The 26,102-nt window shown below is 40.8% G+C and overlaps 1 protein-coding gene across 1 annotated transcript in view; it reads right to left on the bottom strand.

Annotated features, from left to right (window-relative positions):
* Positions 1-13,136, bottom strand: part of LOC124152413 — a 20,141-nt gene extending 7,005 nt beyond the window's left edge. Inside the window, exons 1-4 of the mRNA XM_048389546.1 lie at positions 12,979-13,136; positions 3,512-3,704; positions 2,575-2,707; positions 2,207-2,314 (exon numbers count right to left, since the gene is read on the bottom strand). Of these exons, the coding sequence (XP_048245503.1) occupies positions 2,207-2,314; positions 2,575-2,707; positions 3,512-3,704; positions 12,979-13,007 (463 nt within the window). The 5' untranslated portion in view covers positions 13,008-13,136. The remainder of the gene's footprint in view (positions 1-2,206; positions 2,315-2,574; positions 2,708-3,511; positions 3,705-12,978) is intronic.
* Between the last annotated feature and the right edge of the window lie 12,966 nt (positions 13,137-26,102).

The following is a 26,102-nucleotide window of genomic DNA, read 5'->3' as shown; positions in this document are numbered from 1 at the left end:
TGGTAAGGGGAGGTATCTAAAGCCGGGTGCACGGGTGTACTAGTTGGTAAGGGGAGGTATCTAAAGCCGGGTGCACGGGTGTACTAGTTGGTAAGGGGAGGTACCGGTAACCGGGTGCACGGGTGTACGGGTGTACTAGTTGGTAAGGGGAGGTATCTAAAGCCGGGTGCACGGGTGTACTAGTTGGTAAGGGGAGGTTTCTAAAGCCGGGTGCACGTGAATACAAGAGGGTAAGGGGAGGTACCGGTAACCGGGTGCACGGGTGTACTAGTTGGTAAGGGGAGGTATCTAAAGCCGGGTGCACGGGTGTACTAGTTGGTAAGGGGAGGTATCTAAAGCCAGGTGCACGGGTGTACTAGTTGGTAAGGGGAGGTGTCTAAAGCCGGGTGCACGGGTGTACTAGTTGGTAAGGGGAGGTATCTAAAGCCGGGTGCACGGGTGTACTAGTTGGTAAGGGGAGGTACCGGTAACCGGGTGCACGGGTGTACTAGTTGGTAAGGGGAGGTGTCTAAAGCCGGGTGCACGGGTGTACTAGTTGGTAAGGGGAGGTGTCTAAAGCCGGGTGCACGGGTGTCCTAGTTGGTAAGGGTAGGTGTCTAAAGCCGGGTGCACTAGTGTACAAGTTGGTAAGGGGGGTATCTAAGACTGGGTGCAAAGGAGAACAAGAGGGTACAGGGAGGTGTCGGTAACCGGGTGCACGGGTGTACTAGTTGGTAAGGGGAGGTACCGGTAACCGGGTGCACGGGTGTACTAGTTGGTAAGGGGAGGTATCTAAAGCCGGGTGCACGGGTGTACTAGTTGGTAAGGGGAAGTACCGGTAACCGGGTGCACGGGTGTACTAGTTGGTAAGGGGAGGTATCTAAAGCCGGGTGCACGGGTGTACTAGTTGGTAAGGGGAGGTACCGGTAACCGGGTGCACGGGTGTACTAGTTGGTAAGGGGAGATATCTAAAGCCGGGTGCACGGGTGTACTAGTTGGTAAGGGGAGGTACCGGTAACCGGGTGCACAGGTGTACTAGTTGGTAAGGGGAGGTGTCTAAAGCCGGGTGCACGGGTGTACTAGTTGCTAAGGGGAGGTATCTAAAGCCGGGTGCACGGGTGTCCTAGTTGGTAAGGGGAGGTGTCTAAAGCCGGGTGCACTAGTGTACAAGTTGGTAAGGGGGGTATCTAAGACTGGGTGCAAAGGAGAACAAGAGGGTACAGGGAGGTGACGGTAACCGGGTGCACAGGTGTACAAGTTGGTAAGGGAGGTATCTAAGACTGGGTGCAAAGGAGAACAAGAGGGTACAGGGAGGTGTCGGTAACCGGGTACACGGGAGTACAAGTCGGTAAGGGGAGGTATCTAAAACCGGGTGCACGGTAGTACAAGTTGGTAAGGGGGGTATCTAAAACCGGGTGCACGGGAGTACAAGTTGGTAAGGGGAGGTATCTTAAACCGGGTGCACGGGAGTACAAGAGGGTAAAGGGAGGTATCGGTAACCAGGTGCACAAGATTGGGACAGTCACTTATAATTATGCTTCAGATTGTTAAAAAAAATATGGTTTGCACAAAATCACATTGCTACAAGGTGTATTTCTTAATCAAACATTCGGGGTTCACCGTTTTTTATATCTGATTTAATAGCTAAAAAAATATCTAATCTTAATACAAAATACCAGGCACCCAATATTTATTTACAATTGTGTGGGCATCAAGACTTATCACCAAAATAAATGATGATGCACCACTGTTGTGAAACCCACGAGAACAGGTATGGTACTGACCAGGTATACCAATGTGTGTTGGAATCTTGATAAGAATCCACGAAAGCAGATCTTGGTAAGACCAAGGTGCATGACCCTGTAGAACACTCCGCTCAATGTAGCGATTGTATGCCACGACTATTATTATCTGGGTTAAAGAAATATAGCTGCCACCAGTGTAGCAATAACACCTCTTTGTGGAATGAGGTCCACAGTCAGTCTAAAGCATGGTATATTATGGATAATAATAATCATCGCAATGCCATCAAATTAACAACAAATGGGTGGCATTGACTTGACTTGTTCCTTCCAGAGTGGAGTGGTATATACTCAAGCTGGATGAATGGGTGCATACATGAATAACGAGAATGATCAGGAGGGTGATACAGGACTGTCGAGAGATGAAAAACACCCGCACACAAATATAGACTTGATTCCCGCCATACAGTTGGAGGGATACGTACTGACGTCATTGATGCCGTTGCAGGTGAAGTCCGAAGCCTGACAGGCCGTCAGTACCCAACTCTCGTCTTTGGCCAGACACTTGGGGTCGTTCCAGGGGTCACACACACCTGGGGTAGGAGATTTAACATTTGAAACAACTTAATGGTGTACGTAAAGTATGTTAATAATGTTTTCATTTTCGAAATTTTGGGGGAAATTTAACACCGAATCGCACCCTTTTCTCAATACTTTCTTAATAATGATATTTGTATTAAGTAGTATTCGGGATTCAGGGGTGAGCAATGAGAGTTACAAATTGGATAGTGTTCGGGATTCAAGGTAGGTTTCAACCCACTTAACTAGGTCTTGTGACACATCTCACACTCACCTGGGTGGGATAGCGTTGAACCGGTGGGGTTTGTCATTCCCTGTGACCAGGTACAGTTGGGGTCGCCCAGTTCCTGACCATTGGTCAATCCGTCACTGTCCGAATCTTTCTCACACAACGCTCTTGTCCATTCCTGGGGTGACAAAAAACGTTTTTACTGGGTGTTTTATTGCTTGGTTTACGAATCCCCTAACTTTAAAATTTACAAATGTGGAATGCAATTAAACTGAAGAGAGTTTTTATTCACGGGGCACGAGAGGCCAAGTCGCCAACTGACTTGCCTTTGCATGTGTTAATAACGGATGCCATCGGTAGGGCAGGATGCACTCACCTTTTCGCGAACATTGGATATCATCACTATTTGATAGTGATTTATAAACACATGCTCAAGTCATCGTCGGAATCGTCAAATAGACGCTACCACACCCCACACCCCACACCCCACACCCCACACCCCACCCAATCCCCAAGACACACACACACACACCACCGCTACCACGCCCCACACCACACCCAATCCCCAAGACACACACACACCACCGCAACCACACCCCACACCCCACCTAATCCCGAAGACACACACACACACACACACACACACACACACACACACACACACACACACACACACACACACACACACACACCACACACACCAGCCCCCACCCAATCCCCAAGACACACACACCCTCCACCGCTACCACACCCCACCCAATCCCCAACACACACAGACACACACCACACAACACCCAATCCCCAAGACACACACACACACACACACACACACACACACACACACACACACACACACACACACACACACACACACACACACACACACACACACACACACACACACACACACACACACACCACCGCCACCACCGACCAACCCAAACCCTCATTATTAAACGGTAGGTCCACAACTTGCACTCACCCTGCCATTGTCTGCAAAATCCTGTCCGAAGGTGTTCCTGACCCCGCCCCCCGCCATCAGCTTGTGCCCCACCCCTGCCCACGTCTCCCCGGGCTTGCAGGGGCTGGGGACATTGTGACCGTTGGGTATTTTATCTCGGTAGGGAGCGTACCCTGAGCCCGTGTGCAGCAGCGTCACGAGGAATAGTGCCCATCTGAAAACAGGAAACACAGTAAAATGTATATCATGTATAGCTAGGTCAATCATATATCGTCAGTCATGGGACACCTGTTGCGAAACTCTAATGTGTGTACAATGCATGAGTACGAAGCAGTAGTAAAGTGTCTTGTTAATATTGACAATTGGGTAAGCATAGCCAGGGAATAAGCTGGTCAATTTGTTCCCATCAGGGTTTAAGCTAGAAAGCTATGGTTGTGGTGGATCTGTAACGATACTTCCTACTGGTATATCAGGATCTACCTTGTCACCTCTGACAATACATGTCAAGACTCTTGTGATAGGGATAGACCCGCGACAGTGCGGGGGAGATCTGTAAAAGAGTGGGAGAGATCCGCGAAAGAGAAAACCCCTTGATACAGAATGATCCGTGATAAAGAGAGATCCGTGAAAGAGGGAACCCCTTGATACAAAATGATCCGTGATAAAGAGGGATCCGTGATAAAGACAAATCTTTGATAAGGATAGAACCATGATGGAGAGAACGCCTTGATAGAAACATGGAGTGATGGAGTGAGAACTTCTTCATTAGAAATCCTTGAAAATAAAGAGTGATCCGTTACAGAGAGATTTCCTTGAAATTAAGGAGAGATCCGTTACAGAGAGATTTCCTTGAAATTAAGGAGAGATCCGTTACAGAAAGATTTCCTTGAAATTAAGGAGAGATCCGTTACAGAGAGATGTCCTTGAAATTAAGGAGAGATCCGTTACAGAGAGATTTCCTTGAAATTAAGGAGAGATCCGTTACAGAGAGATTTCCTTGAAGTTAAGGAGAGATCCGTTACAGAGAGACTTCCTTGAAATTAAGGAGAGATCCGTTACAGAGAGACTTCCTTGAAATTAAGGAGAGATCCGTTACAGAGAGATTTCCTTGAAATTAAGGAGAGATCCGTTACAGTGAGATTTCCTTGAAATTAAGGAGTGATCCGTTACACAGAGACTTCCTTGAAATTAAGGAAAGATCCGTTACAGAGAGATTTCCTTGAAATTAAGGAGAGATCCGTTACAGTGAGATTTCCTTGAAATTAAGGAGTGATCCGTTACAGAGAGACTTCCTTGAAATTAAGGAGAGATCCGTGATAGAGAGATTTCCTTGAAATTAAGGAGTGATCCGTTACAGAGAGACTTCCTTGAAATTAAGGAGTGATCCGTTACAGAGAGATTTCCTTGAAATTAAGGAGAGATCCGTTACAGAGAGATTTCCTTGAAATTAAGGAGAGATCCGTTACAGTGAGATTTCCTTGAAATTAAGGAGTGATCCGTTACAGAGAGACTTCCTTGAAATTAAGGAGAGATCCATGATAGAGAGATTTCCTTGAAATTAAGGAGAGATCCGTTACAGAGAGATTTCCTTGAAATTAAATAGAGATCCGTTACAGAGAGATTTCCTTGAAGTTAAGGAGAGATCCGTTACATTGAGACTTCCTTGAAATTAAGGAGAGATCCGTTACAGAGAGACTTCCTTGAAATTAAGGAGAGATCCGTTACAGAGAGATTTCCTTGAAATTAAGGAGAGATCCGTTACAGTGAGATTTCCTTGAAATTAAGGAGTGATCCGTTACACAGAGACTTCCTTGAAATTAAGGAGAGATCCGTGATAGACAGATTTCCTTGAAATTAAGGAGAGATCCATTACAGAGAGACTTTCTTGAAATTAAGGAGAGATCCGTTACATTGAGATTTCCTTGAAATTAAGGAGAGATCCGTTACAGAGAGATTTCCTTGAAATTCAGGAGAGATCCGTGATAGAGAGATTTCCTTGAAATTAAGGAGAGATCCGTTACAGAGAGATTTCCTTGAAATTAAGGAGAGATCCGTGATAGAGATATCCCTGACAAGGAGAAATCTGTAGTAGAGAGGTCATCTTGACAAGGAAACATCCGTTATCGAGATAACGAAATGATAGCTCTTTGTCATACACTGTTCGGTTATTATATGGTTAATATTTCAGTAAAAGCAGCTCCAACTCGATTCGCTCACTCTAATGTTTGACGTTTTTATCATTTATGGAAACAATGAGAATCGTAATAAATCGTGCTTTCTCCAGTACATACAAAGCTCATATGCCCCAGGCAAAATTGCCAAGCTCGGCCCGAACATGCTCATGAGATCCAGTACAACTGTAAAGATGAGCGAGAATTTGTGATTTAGCAGGGGACAGGGGAAACCATTAATTGTTTCATACGTTTTACCGTTGTGGGGAATCAAACCCAGACCTTTAGCGTGACGAGTGAACGCTTTACCTGCAAGGCTTCCCCGCCACAAGGTTAAGATGAAAAACACCTTGTTGGTGTTTACAAGGGATTGATAACACGGATTATGTTGTATGGTTGCACATCTCCAGAAACCAGAAGCTATGCATTTCAAAGTTATTTTGCAGAAACTTAATCACTTTTAGAATACACAAAATCTACAATTTGCTTAGTTTAAGTGATCCAAATCGTTTGCCTCACCCCACCCCCTAAACATTTTTAATAATTTGCATCCTTTCGTACTTGGCATGCGGACACGTGAAGATTCCGGCGTAGAATAGGTCTTCAGCAACCCATGCTTGCCGTAAAAAGGCGACTATGCTTGTCGTAAAAGGCGACTAACGGGATCGGGTGGTCAGGCTTGCTGACTTGGTTGATGCATGTCATCGATCCCAATTGCGTGGATCGATGCTCATGATATTGAACACTGGATTGTCTGGTCCAGACTCGATTATTTACAGACCGCCGTCATATGGCTGGAATATTGCTGAGTGCGGCGTTAAACAACAAACCAACAACCAACTTGGCATGCGTGAAGGATGTTTTGTGTCCGTTAGCCGGATAATTCGACACAAAGAGGATGCCTATGTCAGCGGACTTCAACTATGATATTTCTCTGGTGACATACGATCTGGTGACATGTCGGTTTTGTAGACAATTTAGGTACGTGATGGTTTTTTTTGCAGTGAGTGTTCCAAGTGTCATTTCAAAGATGGAACTTCGTACCACCTTGGGGGGCAAGGGTGGCCCAGTCGTCTAAGGCGCCGCGATTCGCTGTGCAGAGTTGCGTCCCTTGGGCACACCAGAAACCTATGATTGTGGGTTCGAATCCCGGTTCGCCTCGATTATGTTTCTAGGTTTGTCAGCACCATACCCGTGCTCGTGGGTTTCACCGAAGTGGTTAACGTTTGAGACCTCCATCACTTCGGGCTTTCCTCCCACATTAAGCTGACTCGCCGCGATATGACTGGAATACTGTTAAAAGCGGCGTTAAACCCAACTCACTCACTCACTCACTCGTACCATCTTGTAGTGTCCAAGTCTGAGAGATTTTGTCTGCTTGTGAGATCCACATTAGCACATGCGAACTTTGGGGATAGAAGAAACACAACTGTTTATGTCGTAAAGCATAAGTAGTTAGTCTAAACCAGATCTGTTGATCATGTTACATATCCATATTCTGGGCGAATGAAAATAAAAGCGACAAAACCCTTTCCATGTTCATAAGAAATCTCTGCTTAAAGCAGAGTCGTTTGTACAATTCCGACTACATCATGGGAATGTGCCTATACATCACTATCAAATACAGTAAACTACGGTTATAACGAACACGCTTATAACGAACTGACGGATATAACAAACTACTTTTTTGGTCCCGATAATTAGCTGTATTATGCTGTATATATGCTTATAAAGAACTACGGTTATAACGAACTAAAATTAGTAGTCCCTTTGAGTTCGTTATAACCGTACTTTACTGTAGTGATGGTACCAGGGTGTCGTACACAAAGCGATCGTAACTCCCATACCGTTACATAGTCTTGCGACAGTCTCAGCGCTAAGGTGATCATAACTCCCGTACCGTTACATAGACCTGAGACAGTCTCAGCGCTAAGGTGATCGTAACTCCCATACCGTTACATAGACTTGCGACAGTCTCAGCGCTAAGGTGATCATAACTCCCGTACCGTTACATAGACTTGAGACAGTCTCAGCGCTAAGGTGATCGTAACTCCCATACCGTTACAAAGTCTTGCGACAGTCTCAGCGCTAAGGTGATCGTAACTCCCGTACCGTTACATAGACTTGCAACAGTCTCAGCGCTAAGGTGATCGTAACTCCCGTACCGTTACATAGACCTGAGACAGTATCAGCGCTAAGGTGATCGTAACTCCCATACCTTTACATAGACTTGCGACAGTCACAGCGCTGAGGTGATCGTAACTCCCGTACCTTTACATAGACTTGCGACAGTCTCAGCGCTGAGGTTGTTTTGTACAACAGCGGTCTTCGCGAAACCCATTATACACCTTCACGAGGCGGAATGCAGTGACGTCAGAACACTTTATAATTATGCCGACTCCTATTGTGAACAGGGACACAATCACGGGCGAGACACAGAGTGTACTCAACGGTGCATTGAGAACAGGCTGTCACAGTTGTAGTGTCAGAGCCGAGGGCGATATATATGCATAATGTGTCGTGGTGACAAGTCATTTCAATGTCTAAGGTAAAGAGTGTTAGGTGTGGCCTTGGAAGATATATATAGGTCTATTTCAGAATTCGTAAGACAATCAAGACGACGTTGGACAGAATATAAAGCCTGCGTATCAGTTTCCAATATAGTGGTGAAATAATGTGTAATTAGAAACGACAGTTGTAATAATTTCAAACAACGATTTTAAATAGATTTGTTTGAGAAATATAGGGTGATCTTAACATTCCATCTCTGCCGTTTGAAAGTTGCTCCATATCAAATATCTCACATTTGTACAACATTGCTCCCAATCTGATAATTTTGTAAGTTGACGATTTGAACTGACTGTAAATAATATAATTGATGATGTGTTGGCTGACAACATTCCCCAACAACTCACCATAACGAACCTACCTGCCTTGTGCTGTACATATATACAGTGTGCATGTTTTAAACTGTTGTATGACATCCGACTGTTGAATCAGATTAAAACGAGACGGTTGGGAACAACGAATACTAAACAATCTTCAGCAGCAACATTCCTATTGACATTACGCACACTGTGAAAATCGGCCCATGAACAAGACCGTGAAGATATTTTGTATCATTATAGGTTATTGTACTAGTATACCCATTCATATTGCAAAATTAATCGAGTAAAATGTAAATGAAGAAAGATCTTCACGTTAAATAATCTCGTCTAGACCTGACAATTCAGTGATTCACATCTTGACTATCAATCCAACGAAATGATACGATGACATTCAATCAAGCGATTCACCGGTCCTGTCCACCAAATCCATTTACTCGCCTCCTAAACGAACATAGGTTCTTGGGGATCTATATTCTTGATGGTGTTACTATATAACAGTACCAACGATCTAGAAGAATGTTGAATTTGTGGATGTATTCACAGATTACATTGCTTATAATGTAAATGCTATCAAAACTGCCCAGTCTGGACGTTTATCAGGCGGAATTTCACTATTAATTAGAAAATCATTAAAATCTTGTATAAAGTATATGCATATTGGTGAAAATGCGGTATTCATTGCATTTAATAAGTCCTTATTTGTTCATGAAAAAGATATCTTGTTGTGTTCAGTTTATATTAACCCAGATGGGTCGTCATGGTATGACAGTAAGAACTGTAGATACATGTGGTATCACTTTATTTCAAGAAGATTTATTTGATGTCCTGCAGAAAGTGGGCGATGTTGATATAATTCTTGGTGGCGATTTTAACGCTCGGACAGGCACAGATGTGGATTTTGTAAATGATGATATAGCCGAACACTTAAATCTAAATTTCTTTGATTTTATGTGTGATAGTCTCAATATTACTAGTCATTCATGTGACAAAAAAATCAACAAGTATGACCGAAAATTGTTGGATCTCTGTGCAACTTTGAATCTGAATATATTAAATGGAAGAGTGGGTCGTGATGCAGGTACAGGTGATTTTACATATATCAGTTCCACAGGAACAAGTGTGATTGACTATATTATTGCTTCCAGCAACCTGTTTTCTTTGTGTGATAGCTTTAATATTGTTTCGAGAGGGGAATCCCCCCACTTACCGGTCTCATGTTCATTTCAATCACGTGTTCAGTCGGCAGCACATGCAGAGAGGCAAGAAGCACGTGCTGGTGCAAGTGCCAGTTATAAATATATGTGGGACACTGACAAGCTGTCTGATTTTAGGGACAACCTTATGTCACCAGGTATTTTAAATATGTTAATGTCATGCTCTGACGTAGCTATGACTGATATTGATGCAGCTATAGACAAACTTACCACAGCTATATGCTCCGCAGCTGACTGTATGAAAAGGGATCTGTCCATAAAACCGAAGTCACAACCTTGGTATGATAAGGAATGTGTTTACTCCAGGATGGAAAGAGATAGACTTTTGAAAGTATTCAGACAATCAGGGACAATATATCTCTTCAGAACTTTATTACAGCCCGTAATCTGTACACAACTATTCTTAGGAACAAAAAGAGACTGTATGCTGAGAAGATTAGAGTTAAATTATTGTCACACATTAATAATGCTAAAGATTTTTGGAGAATATTGAGAGATTGTTTATCATCTAGTAATAATATATCACCTATATCTACAATTATGTGGTTATGAGCATTTTAATGATTTGTTTAATAGTTCTGTTTATTCGACAGACCCACATGAAGATGCTAGTGAAGTTGACAATGAGTGTTTTGATGACGTTGTTAAACCATGTGGAAATACCTTAACTGATGATGTCTCTAAGAATAATTTAGATTCACCTATCTCCCGAGAGGAAATATTAAAAGCAATTTCACAGCTTAAATGTTCAAAGTCTGCAGGGTTGGATCATATAATACCAGAGTTCTTTGTGGCTGCTCAGGATATTTTAGTCCCATATATTGAACTTGTCTTTAATATTATTTTTGACACAGGTAGCTTTCCACAATCTTGGTGTACTGGCATAATAATTCCATTACATAAGAAAGGTGATACCTCCCTACCCAATAATTATAGAGGAATAACTTTATTGAGTGTATTTAATAAACTTTATACTTCAATTTTAAATAACAGGCTATCCTTTTGATCCAGTGCATATGATAAAATGGTGGACTCCCAAGCTGGTTTTCGGAAAGAATACAGTACAATAGACAACATTTATATTTTACAAGCAGTCATTCAGCGTTATTTAGCAAAAAAGCATGGCAAAATTTATGCATTATTTGTAGATTTTAAAAAGGCTTTTGACCTTGTTGATCGGTCTAAATTGTGGTCTATATTAATGCAGCAGGGTGTATCCACCAAGTTTTTACTTTCTTTAAAGTCTATATATAAGTGTGTTAAGGCTAGTGTAAGGTCAAATAATATTTTCTCTGAAGAATTTCATTGTCCTCTTGGCTTAAGGCAGGGATGCGTCTTAAGTCCATTATTATTTTCTATGCTTATAAATGAGTTGGCAATGGATATAGAATTATCTTGTTCAACAGGCATACAGCTTCATCCTGAACTTATTCAACTATTTTTGTTATTATTTGCAGATGATGTTGTTTTGCTTTCTGACACTGTATATGGTCTTCAGAAACGTATTGATACGTTAAAATATTTTTGTGATACCTACCATTTGTGTGTTAATCTGGAAAAAACTAAAGTCATTGTTTTTAAAAAAGGTGGTGTTTTATCAAAGTATGAGAAATGGAACTTTGATGGTTTCAGTATTGAGTTTGTAACCTCGTACAAATATTTAGGTTTATCTTTTACAAGAACTTTATCATGGGGTAAACTTGTTAAGGTTGCAGCACTACAAGCTAAGAAAGTACTATGTGGCATACTGAAATCTCTGTCCAACTTTAAGCCCATACCCTTTGATTTATTTTTTAAAATATTTGATACCAAAATTAGCCCAATTTTGCTATATGGAGCAGAAATATGGGGTCTGAGTCCTGAAATTTGTAATGATATTGAAAGTATCCATATGATGGCTTGTAAGCGCTTTTTAGGTGTTAAGGTCTCCACCTTAAATCACGTTATAAGAGGTGAATGTGGCCGATATCCTCTATACATTTATGCTTATAAAAGAGTTGTTAAATATGTGTGCAACATTTTGAAAATGCCAGAATCTAGATATGTAAAGAAATGCTATAATATGCAACTGCAAGCTGTAAGGAATGGTAAACTAAACTGGGTTTCCAAAATTAGACACATAATTGTGTCAGCAGGATTTGGTTTTATATGGGATCCACAGTGTGTTGCAAATATACCTTTGTTCATAAAGGATTTTTTTGTGAGGCTAAAATTATCGTACCAACAAGTCTGGCATTCATCTATACGAGAAAGTTCGAAATCATATTATTATTCTTTGTATAAGCAAACATTTGGTGTTGAAATGTATATTACAAGGCTATCATGTGATAAATTTAGAATTATTATGGCACGTTTCAGATGTAGTTCTCTAAGAATTGAATCAGGTAGACATAACAAGGAACCTAGAGAAGAAAGAGTTTGTACTGTTTGTAAACATGGTTATATCGAAGATGAGGATCACTTTATTTTAATTTGTGATTGTTATCAAGCTTTGAGGTCAGAATATATATCCTTGCATTATTATGAGTTCCCAACAAGACATAAGTACAATATTTTAATGTCATCCACCAACCCATTTACTGTTAAGAAACTAGCCATGTATATTCTGAAAGCTATGAATCTAAGGCAAAGTCTGTTGGGATCTCCAACTCCCATTACCACACTGTAACCATTGTATCATGGGCCTATGGCCTACAAAACATCTGAATAAAGTGTATGTACATTTAGAAGAATGTGAATCAGTTGACTTGCGACCTTACCGCACTGTGGAAGTTTAAGACCATCACATGCGTTTGTTTAACGCCGCTGTCGACATACTCCTACTCATCTTCCACATCCTCTTGCACAATGTTACTGGCAGAGTGTGGCGACCCGCTAGGCAGCTGATGACAAGGAAACGACTGCTTAAGACCACGTCGAACACGGGCCCCACCGTACATGTAATAAATATGGACGTTTAAAGAAAAGGCTTAAAAGATGTCGTATAGTCCCCATAGAGCTCCAATAGAGGTGTGTTCAATAGAGGCTGATTATTAATCAGCCGTGACTGGCATATGTGCTTCGTGAACCCGCGGAGTTATAGCCACACAAGACCCAGACAGTAAACAGTCAGGTCGGGGTGGTCCTCTGTCACTATCAGTGTACAAGTTTAACCTAGTTACCCTTTATACTTTACAGTAAAACAGTAAAGGTAACACATATCAATCGGAACCTACCTGGACGAGATGACAGCCACGCCCAACATGCTACAGGTTCTGCACCTCGACCGGTTGTAATGATCAAAAGGTACCAGGATGTATACGTACTTTGTCACTCTGCTCGTGATACAACGTGACCTCTCTCTCTGTACAAAGAGGTAAACACAAGGGGCTTTTCATGGTGACGAGGCGTTGGTACATTTCGCAATATTGTACGCGCTTATGACGATGTGTGTTTCCTATCTGCATGTTCGTATTAGCAAGATCGGCATTATGGGTATAAATTTTGTATATTGTGTCTGAGTGGGGTATCCATGTTAAACTGCGGCATGGTATCTCAGTGGGCTAGCACTTTTAAACCGAAATCAACAGCCACACACACGCACATACACACACTCACGTGCATGCACGTCGCTATATAACTGCAATAATCGTGACAGCGACTTTAACCCTCACCTCACCTCACCTCACCTCACCTCACCTCTGTTTACAATTGTGCCTGGACCAGACAATTATGCATATCGATGAGGGATAAGATGACATGCATCAACCATCCTCTCAGTCGCCTCTTACGACAAAAAGGGGCGGTCGGGTAGCCAAGTGGTTAAAGCGTTCGCTCGTCACGCCGAAGACCCGGGTTCGAATCCCGACATGGGTACAATGTGTGAAGCCCATTTCTAGTGTTCCCCGCCGTGATATTGCTGGAATATTGTTAAAAGCGGCGTAAAACCATACTCACTCACTCACTCTTACGACAAGAATAAGTTGAAGGATCTAACCAGGATGTCAACAGGGGCAGTGTCAATTGGGCTGAAGTCATTTTGTTGTATATATGTTATATGTTAATGCAACATATCAAGTACATTCCGAGACACATGTATAAGACATTTACAATGAGATCGAACATTTTCAAATTCAGTCAGTTCTTGGCAGAAAATTCTTTACGTGTTTTTCACTTTTTCGCGTGTTCTCTCGCAAACATGTAACAGACGATTAACATTTTCTGCATACACTGTTGTATTAATGTTATGTGTTTTAGATAGACTTCATCGAAAAGAAATTATACCTATATCTATATTTTCAGTTGGTAAAGTTTCTTTTGGACGTCAGTTTAGTACATGTTTGATCATTGAGTGAGGCCATCATATGGATGGAATGTTGCTCAGTGCGGCGTTAAACAATAAACAAATCATGCCCTAGCAAACTCTAATCGATCAGTGAACGGGACGCAGCAGGCACCTCGCGAAGGCGATTATTGAGGGTAACGTACCTTTGGTTACGATTTGTGAAAGGGCTGATTGTGTGTCACCTTGCCCGAGATCATGGTTTGTTGCTCATGTCGTCATCCACTGGTTTGCCTGGGCTATACTCGACCTACAGGCCGTCAAGGTTTATCTGGAAAATTTCATTCACTCGACAGTTACCCCTTTTAGAAAAGTCTGTGAACTAGTGAGTAAGTTTGGTTTTACGCCACTTTTAGCAATATTCCAGAAACATCAGTGCGAGGGACACCAGCAATGGGCTTCACACATTGTGCCAATGTGGAGAATCGAACCCGGGTCTTCGGCGTGAAGAGTGAACGCTGTAACCCCTAGACTACCCCACCGCCCTCTCTGTACTAGCATGTTAGCGTGTCTATATACGCACTGCTGAGTCAACTTATTCCATAGACCAGTAGACGTAACACTGTAATCACACACCCTTATTCCTAGGAAATTACCAAAATGAATAAATAATATTGCCTCATTCGCAACACACGTTACATCTGTCATAATAAATTCTATTATCATACATGAACGCCAGAGAACAATCAGTCTAGAATGTATTTAGAAAGCGGACTCCATGGGGCGTACAAGACAAAGCAAGGATGAGAAAAGATAAATAGATCTGTGGATATGAAAACCAGTGATGACAGCAGGTCGAAATGGGTAAGCATGTCCTGCTCTACCGGCAGCACCCTCCACTCACACAATGTGCTGCAGACACGTTTGTTTTGTTTGTTAGTTTGTTGTTTAACGCCGCAGTCAGCAATAGTACAGCTATATGATAGCAGTCTGTAAATAATCGAGTCTGGAACAGACAATCCAGTGACTGACATCATGAGCATCGATTTAGGCAATTTGGATACGATGACATCCATCAACCATGTCAGCGAATCTGACCACCCGATTCCGTTAGTCGCCTCTTACGACAAGCATGGTCGCCTTTTACGGCAAGCATGGGTTGCTGAAGACCTAGTCTACCCGGATCTAGCGAGTGAGTGAGTTGGGTTTAACTCCGCTTTGAACAACATATCAATTGTACCATTGCGCGTCAGTTTGCTGTGTGTAGGGAAACCTGAAAGGGAAGGTCTTAGACATTTACACTGTTGGTGAAACCCGCGAGCACGGGCATGGTGCTGACGAACTTAGAAACATACTCAGGGCGAGCCGGGATTCGAACCCACAGTTAGGTTCCTGGCGTGGCTAAGAGCTACAACTGTGCACAACGAATTGCGACGCCTTACACCACTGGCCCCGAGAGCCCCCGAGTGCCCCCGAGTGCCCCCGGAGTTTCTCGAAAGGGTAACAACCTACTTCGTCATACAGAAAGTCTAATTAACAATATTTCATTTGTATGAGTAACTCACTCATCCTCGAATTAGAATTAAGAATTAAGAAATCCCTTTAAAAACAGTATGACATACAAAACACTCGTCATACGCGCCGTGCTGTCACCTGTAGTATGAAATAGGGGTTTCCAGGATAGCGGGATGATGATTAACGGGGTTTCCAGGCTAACGAGTTCTCTTAATGAGTTTTCCTATAAGTTTTACTTAGACAGTTAGAAGTTTTCCAGACAAACAGGGGTCCTGAAAAAAGGTTTTCTCAAATAAAGGGGGTTTCAGACTGATGTTTTTGACCAAAGCGAATTCAGCATCAAGGGGTTTCCTAATAACCCGATTTCACAGTATGTGACTCATTCAGTTTAATCTGTATTGCAATAAATAAAAGCGACAAAACACTTTCCACATTAAATAGCACGATTCCGACGATATCTTGAGCATGTGTTTTTGAACCATGATCAAATAGTCATGATACAAGGTGTTCGCGAAAAGGTGAGCGTATCCTGCCCAACACCCCTCACAAACACATGCCAAGGCAAGTCAATTGTTCACCTAAAGAAACACGGGAACATATGGTACAGGTCAAAATAGGGAATTGCATCGGACATCATGTTTGTCACTGATGAGTCAAATTTCGAAATATATGTCCTCGATATATGTCTATCTTAAAACTGTTTGAAAGCTTTACTGAGGCCTTGAGTGTTGTAACCTTGATCAAACAACTTCTGAGCAAGAGTCGTAAGACGCTCTTTGAAATCTTGGTAGAAAGAGCATGCTCGATTGTATCTCAAAAGTTGTGAAATGTAGACACCAAGGCTGGAGCTGCTGGAATATTGCTCGACATGAACGGGAAGTTGACTATTGGAAGGTTGAAGTCATCCCTCTTGTCGTACAGTCTTGTGGAGAGTGTTTTGTCACTCTGAATCATTATGAATAGATCTGAATATGAAACCGATGAGGCGGTCTCATTGGTCGGCTTTATTACTAGTTCAGGTCATAAAATTTGTTTTTGTTGTTGTTGTTGTTGTTGTTGTTGTTGTTTAACCCTGCAATATACCAGCAGTCTGTAAATAATCGAGTCTTGACCAGACAACCCAGTGACTACCGGAGGTGGACTCTTCAATGACAGATGCTTAACGAATCATGACTCAAGATATAGTAGATATCTCATTTCTCCATATACAGCGACCACAGATAAACTGTCCGTCCCAGCCCTACACTACTGTAGTCGCTTGAATGACAAGGAAGTCAATATTGGGAAACGTGTCAAGCTGTACATCCTGCAGAACCCCGTCAACACATACATCGGATAACACGTGGTGTTGCAACCCCTCCCTGACCAGGCTATCCTTGTCACCCAGTCAGTGTATTGTTTAAAACCACAGATGAATGTGTTGTAGTTACCAAGGGAGGTTGGCGTAGCGTGTTCATCTTACAGCAGTCAAAGGCTGGAGTACTCTGTGACGTGAAGACACTGACGAGGTGTGGCTGAGGATGGGAGATAAGATTAATGTTATCCTGTTGTGGCTGGTTTGACACGAAATATGCTTTTTATGTTGTTTGCTGTTGGTCTGCAAGACTAAGTGCGCCATGAAACTATTGCGAGTGTGTGTCGCTGGCAGTTTTCGAGGTACTCTCTAGCTCGCAAAACCTTCCAGATGTACATCACCATCGAATGACCGTTTCTTTTTTGTTTCATGTTAAGCCACCATCAAACATGGGTGTATACTTTCTTTTGTCCGTCAGTTTATACCTAGTGATTTAAGAGTATGTACTCATTGTACTTTGATCGAGTTTAAAGATGAATGTCATATGTTTTTTGTTGCAAATATAATGAAATAATAAGAAAACTATACCGAACGATAATGTTATGTACATCTGAATAAGGATAAATTATCTTAATCAATGGCAGGTACCACCTACAAGATAACTCGTAACCTTATGTGGTTTTCATGTTACGTCATTAAGTAATTCACCTACAGCTACTTACGTACAGTTGAATTATTGACTTGCCTTTGCAAGTGTTTGTGACTTGAACGCCTGGTATTATCATTATTTGATAGTGATTCGTAAATACGTGCTTGTGGCATAGTCAGTATCGTACAATGATATCTCCTTTCAGGTGAGATTTTTTTATGAAATCGTGCATCACAAATGTACAGTTACGGAGAGGGCAACTTTGATTCGAAACAAAAAAAATTCAAAACATCTAACGAATGTAGAACGGAAGTCCCAGAGAGTCTCAATTGTCAACAACAACAATAACAACAGGAAAACAACTGGACCACACCTGGTTATGACTGTGAAGGTCACGGTGACCTCGTGGATCAATATCACGAATACATGTTGATAATGTTTAAAAGCATGAGGCCTGGATCACACGTCCCGTTATACATCACTTAACTGAAAAGCTGCAGATGTTGCCATATTTGCCTATATAGATGGATTATGATACGTCGTCCCCGAGCCAGTGTCACGTTGTGATCAGGAAGATTCAAAGAAGGACCACACCCCCAGGCGAGTGACTCACCCGTACCAGTACCCGTAACGTGACATGAATGGCTTCTACTAGCTTGCATAATATCCTACAATATTGAATTGAAATAAAAGGCAGACAGGGCTATAAACGGTATATTTTTCAAGTTTATAAAAATAAACTGACGTCCAAAAGAAACTTTACCAACTGAAAATATAAATTTCAGACTAAGTATAAATGTTTTTTTCGATGAAGTCTATCTAAAACACATAACCTGAATACAACAATAGCGTATGCAGAAAATCTTAATCGTCTGTTACATGTTTGAGAGAAAACACGCTAAAAAGTGAAAAACACGTGCACCACGGACAACTGCAAATGCACGTGCGGGTAAGGGAATAAAACGATTGCAACGGCAAGTCAGACATCCACTGTGATAAAAAAAAACACAAAAGAAATGCCACGACTCACAGTCGAACAACGTGAACGAGCCTTGGGTATAACAGACAGACAGGCAGACAGACAGAAGTTTATTCAATATTTTAGACCATATGACCTATAGTACAGAAGTGTTTTTTTTGTATCAACATTGTACAGTCACGTGTAGGTAATATTAAGTTTACATATAATATTAACGTCTAATTTCAAAAATCTTAAGGAATATTGACGGAGATGATATCGTATTAGCATTGCGGGGTTTTTTTCATCAGTTGTTCATCTTTGTACATAGTTAATCATAGGGAGGTATCTATTTCTAAGAAACGGATAATATTTACAAATGAGAAGTACATGAAACTCATCCTCAACATAGCCTTCATTACAATAACGGCATAAACTACTTTCTTTATCTTGTACATTTTCCTTTCTGAGATTATTAACATTAAAATTATGTAATGATATACGTAATTTACACAAAGATCTTCTCAAAGTTCTATCCTGAAGTACAGATACATATTTTTCAGGAACAAGTAATGATTTAATTTTCCTATAATGGCATAAAAACCTTGAGGATGATATTTGACAGTGCCAATCTTGTGAAAATATATCAAGTAAAATCTTTGCTTAAGCATGAAGATAAATAATTTATCATTTCCAACATCTTGAGATATCCATGCAAGAAAAAAAACAGACATACAAAGAATATTCCTGATATCAGACACCCATAAACAATATTTACCCTTTTCATACAAGGCTTTTAACATATTATAACAATGAAGAGGAAATCTATTTGAATTCATAGGAAGTAGCTTTATCAAATATTTAACTGCCCGTAGCTGGGATGAAACAAAAAGACTGGTACGACCAGTTTCTCCTAGAATGGCTTTGTTAGAGGCATATTTACCGACACCTAAAAAACGTTTTAAGTACATTGCATGATTTTTTTATATGGATTCATTATAATGACATCCCCATATTTCTGAACCATACAGAAGAATTGTTGCTATTATTCTGTCAGAAATGTCCGAAACAACTCGGAAAGATATAAATTTGTTTTCTTTATAAACTCTACAGACAGGAATCAAGGCTTTAGATTCTTGCAGACCCAACTGCTTATATGCAGTTGACCATGCCAATCGAATAGATACAGTCAATCCTAAATATTTATAATATGAAACAATATTGACTGTCTTATTACAATACGTCCATTTTTCAAATTTATTTAAAATACCACCTTTTCTGTAAACAATAACATATGTCTTTTTCAAATTTACTTCAAGGCCCCATTTCTCACAATATAGCTGAAGAACATTTAACTGTTTCTGGAGGCCACAAACTGCAAATGATAATAAAGCAATATCATCAGCAAATAGTAACAGCATTATATCAATTATATCTTGTGACACAAAGACTCCGTAATCATATTCATGATACATTTCAGTTACAAGTTCATTTATGAAAAATATAAATAGGACAGGGCTGAGTACACAGCCCTGTCTTACACCAGCTGAAGTTCTGAAACATTCAGTGATTCTTTTATCTGTCTTGATACATGCCTTAACTGATGAGTACATGCTCTGTAGAACGTTTGACAACTTGCCTGTTAACCCTTTAGTAATTAATAAAAACATCATTTTCTTTCTATCCACATAGTCAAAAGTCTTTTTGAAATCGATAAAGGCACAATAAAAACGGCCCATGCTGTTTAATAAGATATTTTGTACACAAAGATTGAAGAATAAATGTATTGTCTGATGAAGAATAGTTGGGTCTAAATCCAGCTTGGGATTCTGATAACAGGTCATTCACATCTAACCATGTTCTTACACGTTTTTCAATTACAACAGAAAACAATTTGCCAGTCACATTTAAGAGAGAAATACCTCGATAGTTGCTTGGATCAGATATGTTTCCAGATTTATGTAGAGAAATAATCATTCCTATAGTCCAGGAATCTGGAAAAACACCAGTATCTTGAATTTTATTAAAAAGCTGCCTAAGATAAGGGTTTATGAAATTTGTTATACTTTTCAGATATTCAGGGGGTATACCATCCTCACCGGCTGCTTACCCACTTTCAACCCATTTAAAGCTTGTTTAATTTCATTTTCAGTAATTTCACCTGATAAGAGCTGGTCAGTAAAAGGCATATAATTACAATGTTGAAATAAATGGGAATCTAAATGTTCCTGAACTGATTTATCAAATTCATTTACATCTCTGTTAAAATCTTGATTTAATAAATTCTTAAAATATCTAAACCACGTGTCAGGGGTTATATCACCTTGTCGTGCGTTAATTCTCAAATAGTGCTTTATAGTATTCCAGAACTCTTTACAATCACTCATATTTGCAGCCTCGGTTAATTTCTGACTCATATGTATTTTATACTCATTTTGATTGGTTTTACCCTTCTTTCTGAATTCAGTTTTTGCACATAAATAGTCTTTTAAGTTTGAGTCACACTTGAATGATCTGAAACGATTTAGTAGCATGTATTTCTTAGATTTAAGTTGACAGCACTCTGCATCAAACCATAACGGTTGCTCTTCAGAGGTTTGATTTCTAGACGATCGACAGACTGCCCCCGCCTTTTCCCCACAGTAGATAAGTATATCAGCTAATTTCCTAACTGCAGCGTTTATGTCAGTTTGCAAAACAGAAATAAAATCGTCAAACATTCGGCTCCTTTCTCTGCTAAAACATATTCTTCATATGCTGGTATTCTGTCTATAGGAAGCCTATATTTAGGAACAGGAGTGAGGGTAATACCAACAGTGTTCTCTGTAGCTTGCTTACTCTGTAACTCTGACGTGAACACATGTTCCATACTACATAGAACCGGCAAGTGGTCAGACTCGGTTCTGTTAAGAACCACCAAATCAATAACCCTAGAGAAAACTTCAGATAATACAATAAAGTAGTCAACTGTACTACACCCAGTATGGGAAACAAAAGTAAAATCTCCATTTCTATCAGATGTAGATCTTCCATTTACAATATGGATACCTAATATTTTATATAGGTCTAGCAATGATCTACCAAAATTATTGATTTGTGTGTCACATGACGCACGGGGTAAATTATCAGATGTATAGTCTTTATTAATGGGTATATAGTCAGTCTCATCATTCATGATAAAGTCCTCTTCACTTCCTGTTCTAGCATTGAAATCACCACATAAGATGAATGTACTCCCCTCCCCATAGTCATGGATTATTTGACAGAGCTGCTATTCCAACTTGTCAATTCCAGTTCCATTTTCATTATCATAGACAGTAGAATGTTCAGGATAGATATAGATGAATATCAAGAATAATTGCAGAGAAGAGGTTGGGTTTGTCAATCTAAAAAAGGGCATTATCCCACTGGCAGTAAACTTGTTTATACTGTGACGATAGATATTTCTTTATGCATACAGCTATGACACCTGAAAACCGACCTTTAGTTGCAGATCTTTTGGCATTACAGACAAATACATCATACTCATTAAATAAGTTTTGCAAGATATCTAATGCATCAGTACACATTGTTTCTAAGAAACAGAAGATATTACACTGTTTGCAGAATGTTATGAACTCAGAATTCAAGCCATGGATGTTCCAGATACAAATACCAGTACTGCGGTTAGGATTCTCCAGGGTGACATTATCAGTAGCAGATGTGTTTGACAGCTCCTTTGATATACTGGGATCAGTTTTAGATGTACTGTCACTGTTTGTTGTTGTGTCAGGCGGATATGTATTTACCACTGGTAAGGAATCCGAGGATGTGTGGGAGGTAATATTGTGGCATCTCAAGTTCAATCACATTAAAGTCAGATTGAATAGAGGAATTCCTGTAAGTACTGAAGTCATGGCCGGAATCCTATTGAGTCGAATCAGACGCCACATGATACGATTCAGAAAGTAGGTGTATATCTCGAGAGACCCATCCACGTTTTTAACCTATTTGTTTAATATTATGTTTTTCACCATCACAGACAAAAACTTTCCTGTCAATTACAAGTTTGTCATAATTGAGGAAAGCGGCCCTGCCTTCGTCTCGTGCTGGCTTCATAAAATTAAACAACTGTGATCTCGTATCACGAACACTCTGTGTAAAGTCCTCGGACACTCTGAACTCTGTATTTCCTTTAAGGTATTTTTGGGCAGCATCAAAAACATCACATTTGTCTTTGAAAAAGGCAAACCTTACAATGAGAGGCTTAGACTTGATTTGGAATGTAACCTATGAGCACGCTCGATGTTCAGTGAAGAGGCATTATCCATATTGAGTGAAGTTTTCATAAAAGCTCTAACACATTGCTCACTCTCCTACCAAGTCTCTCCCCGTTTATCTGGTAACCCATGAAAAATAAGATTAGACCTTCGAGATTGTGCTTCTGTCTGATTGTGTTTCTGCCTTGGCTATGGTAAAGATGGGAGCCACCTACGCCCATTTGCACGAACCTTCGGTTGCTCCCGTGTTGCCGTTACCAACTTGATGCAACGTTACAGACAGGGCGGACCGCTGACAGGCCAAGAACAGGCAGACCCAGGGTGACCACGCCCCATGATGACCGGTACTTGCGTACCTTGCACCTCCGAAATCGCTTCCTGACAGTGACGTCATCGGCGACAAATGCCTTAGGTCACAGGGTTAGTCGACAAACAGTGGCCAGGAGACTCGGGGCTCATGGAATCAGGGCGTTTAGACCATAAAGAGGACAGCTATTGACAGTAACCCTAGAGAAAACCTCAGATAATACAATAAAGTAGTCAACTGTACTACACCCAGTATGGGAAACAAAAGTAAAATCTCCATTTCTATCAGATGTAGATCTTCCATTTACAATATGGATACTTAATATTTTATATAGGTCTAGCAATGATCTACCAAAATTGTTGATTTGTGTGTCACATGACGCACGGGGTAAAATGATCAGATGTATAGTCTTTATTAATGGGTATATAGTCAGTCTCATCATTCATGATAAAGTCCTCTTCACTTCCTGTTCTAGCATTGAAATCACCACATAAGATGAATGTACTCCCCTCCCCATAGTCATGGATTATTTGACAGAGCTGCTCTTCCAACTTGTCAATTCCAGTTCCATTTTCATTATCATAGACAGTAGAATGTTCAGGATGGATATAGATGAATATCAGGAATAAATGCAGAGAAGAGGTTGGGTTTGTCAATCTAAAAAAGGGCATTATCCCACTGGCAGTAAACTTGTTTATACTGTGACGATAGATATTTCTTTATGCATACAGCTATGACACCTGAAAACCGACCTTTAGTTGCATATCTTTTGGCATTACAGACAAATACATCATACTCATTAAATAAGTTTTGCAAGATATCTAATGCACCAGTACATATTGTTTCTAAGAAACAGAAGATATTACACTGTTTGCAGAATGTTATGAACTCAGAATTCAAGCCATGGATGTTCCAGATACAAATACCAGTACTGCGGTTAGGATTCTCCAGGGTGACATTATCAGTAGCAGATGTGTTTGACAGCTCCTTTGATATACTGGGATCAGTTTTAGATATACTGTCACTGTTTGTTGTTGTGTCAGGCGGATATGTATTTACCACTGGTAAGGAATCCGAGGATGTGTGGGAGGTAATATTGTGGCATCTCAAGTTCAATCACATTAAAGTCAGATTGAATAGAGGAATTCCTGTAAGTACTGAAGTCATGGCCGGAATCCTATTGAGTCGAATCAGACGCCACATGATACGATTCAGAAAGTAGGTGTATATCTCGAGAGACCCATCCACGTTTTTAACCTATTTGTTTAATATTATGTTTTTCACCATCACAGACAAAAACTTTCCTGTCAATTAAAAGTTTGTCATAATTGAGGAAAGCGGCCCTGCCTTCGTCTCGTGCTGGCTTCATAAAATCAAACAACTGTGATCTCGTATCACGAACACTCTGTGTAAAGTCCTCGGACACTCTGAACTCTGTATTTCCTTTAAGGTAATTTTGGGCAGCATCAAAAACATCACATTTGTCTTTGAAAAAGGCAAACCTTACAATGAGAGGCCTAGACTTTGATTTGGAATGTAACCTATGAGCACGCTCGATGTTCAGTGAAGAGGCATTATCCATATTGAGTGAAGTTTTCATAAAAGCTCTAACAGATTGCTCACTCTCCTACCAAGTCTCTCCCCGTTTATCTGGTAACCCATGAAAAATAAGATTAGACCTTCGAGATTGTGCTTCTGTCTGATTGTGTTTCTGCCTTGGGTATGGTACAGATGGGAGCCACCCACGCCCATATTGCACGAACCTTCGACGTGACTGGAAGAGGGTTGTCTTCACTGAGGAAAGTCGATTCTGTATGTTTAGGGCTGATGGAAGACAACGTGTTTACCACCGAAAGGGTGAACGAACGGCGGCGTGTTGCGTGCAGGAGGTCGTACCATGTGGTGGGGGGAGTGTCATGGTGTGGGGAGGGATCTGTGGGCAGGAGAGGACACCGCTGGTCATCGTTGACGGAAACTTGACAGCTCAGCGTTACATGGATAACAATCTTCGTCCAATTGTCCTACCATTTCTCCAACAGCAGCCACGTGGTGTCATTTATCAGCATGACAACGCTAGAGCCCATACAGCCAGAATTGTCACTAACTTCCTCGCAGCCAACAACGTCAACGCCCTGCCGTGGCCTGCACGCTCACCCGACATGTCCCCCATAGAACACCCCATGGACTTGATGGATCGTCGTGTTCGACAACGACCACACTCTCCAGCCAACCGGCAAGAACTGATTTTGGCCCTCCAAGAAGAATGGCGTCAAATCCCACGTGACCTCATCAGACGATTTCTGTGCGTCGAAGAGTTTTTGCGTGTATTGAGGCATTTGGTGGTCACACACGCTACTAATGACATGTTATTGAACGTGAGCGATTGTTTATGTACTCTGCCTATTGTACATGATTCTGAAAGCTCGAGTTTTGTACCACACCCAACTTTGGGGGGCTCTGACGTCATTCTCGGTCGCGGTATGATTGTCATTTTCAGTGTTGATTATGTTGATATATTGATCTTCTCAAAACACTTTACTTCATGCATGTATGTTTTGTTGTTTTTTAGCGAGAGTGATTTCAAACTCTGGTATATATATATTGAAGCACGATGATTTTGATCGCACGCAATGGATAGTGAATATGAAAAAAGTCTGTGGTTGGTATTGGCGTTTGTCATATGATGCCTGTTTTACATGAGATATGTTTATAATAATGTAAGATATTCCAAAAGTAAATTTAGTATTTGCTAAATAAAAGCGACAAAACCCATTTCCATATTGATAAGAACTCTCTGCTGAAAGAAGAGTCGATTGTACGATTCAGACTATTTGATGAGCATGTGTTTATAAAACACTATCAGTGATTATACCAGGTACTGGCGAAATCCTGCTCCACCGGTAGCACCCGTCACAAACACCCGCAAAGGCAAGTCAAAGGTTCACCTGAAAAAACACGGGAAGACATGTTAGAAGTCAAGACAGAGAATTGCATCGGACATAAGTTTAGTTACAATGGAAATATAGCTCTACATGTCTTTTGGAATGCTTGACCAAGACCTTGAATAGTGAAACCCCGATCAAAGAACCTTTAGCT

The sequence above is a fragment of the Haliotis rufescens genome, unplaced genomic scaffold, assembly GCF_023055435.1.
Source record: "Haliotis rufescens isolate VD_foot unplaced genomic scaffold, xgHalRufe1.0.p SCAF_8, whole genome shotgun sequence".
NCBI lineage: Eukaryota > Metazoa > Mollusca > Gastropoda > Lepetellida > Haliotidae > Haliotis > Haliotis rufescens.
The sequence above is the reverse complement of the archived record's forward strand: the minus strand, read 5'-3'. Positions and strand labels throughout refer to the sequence as shown.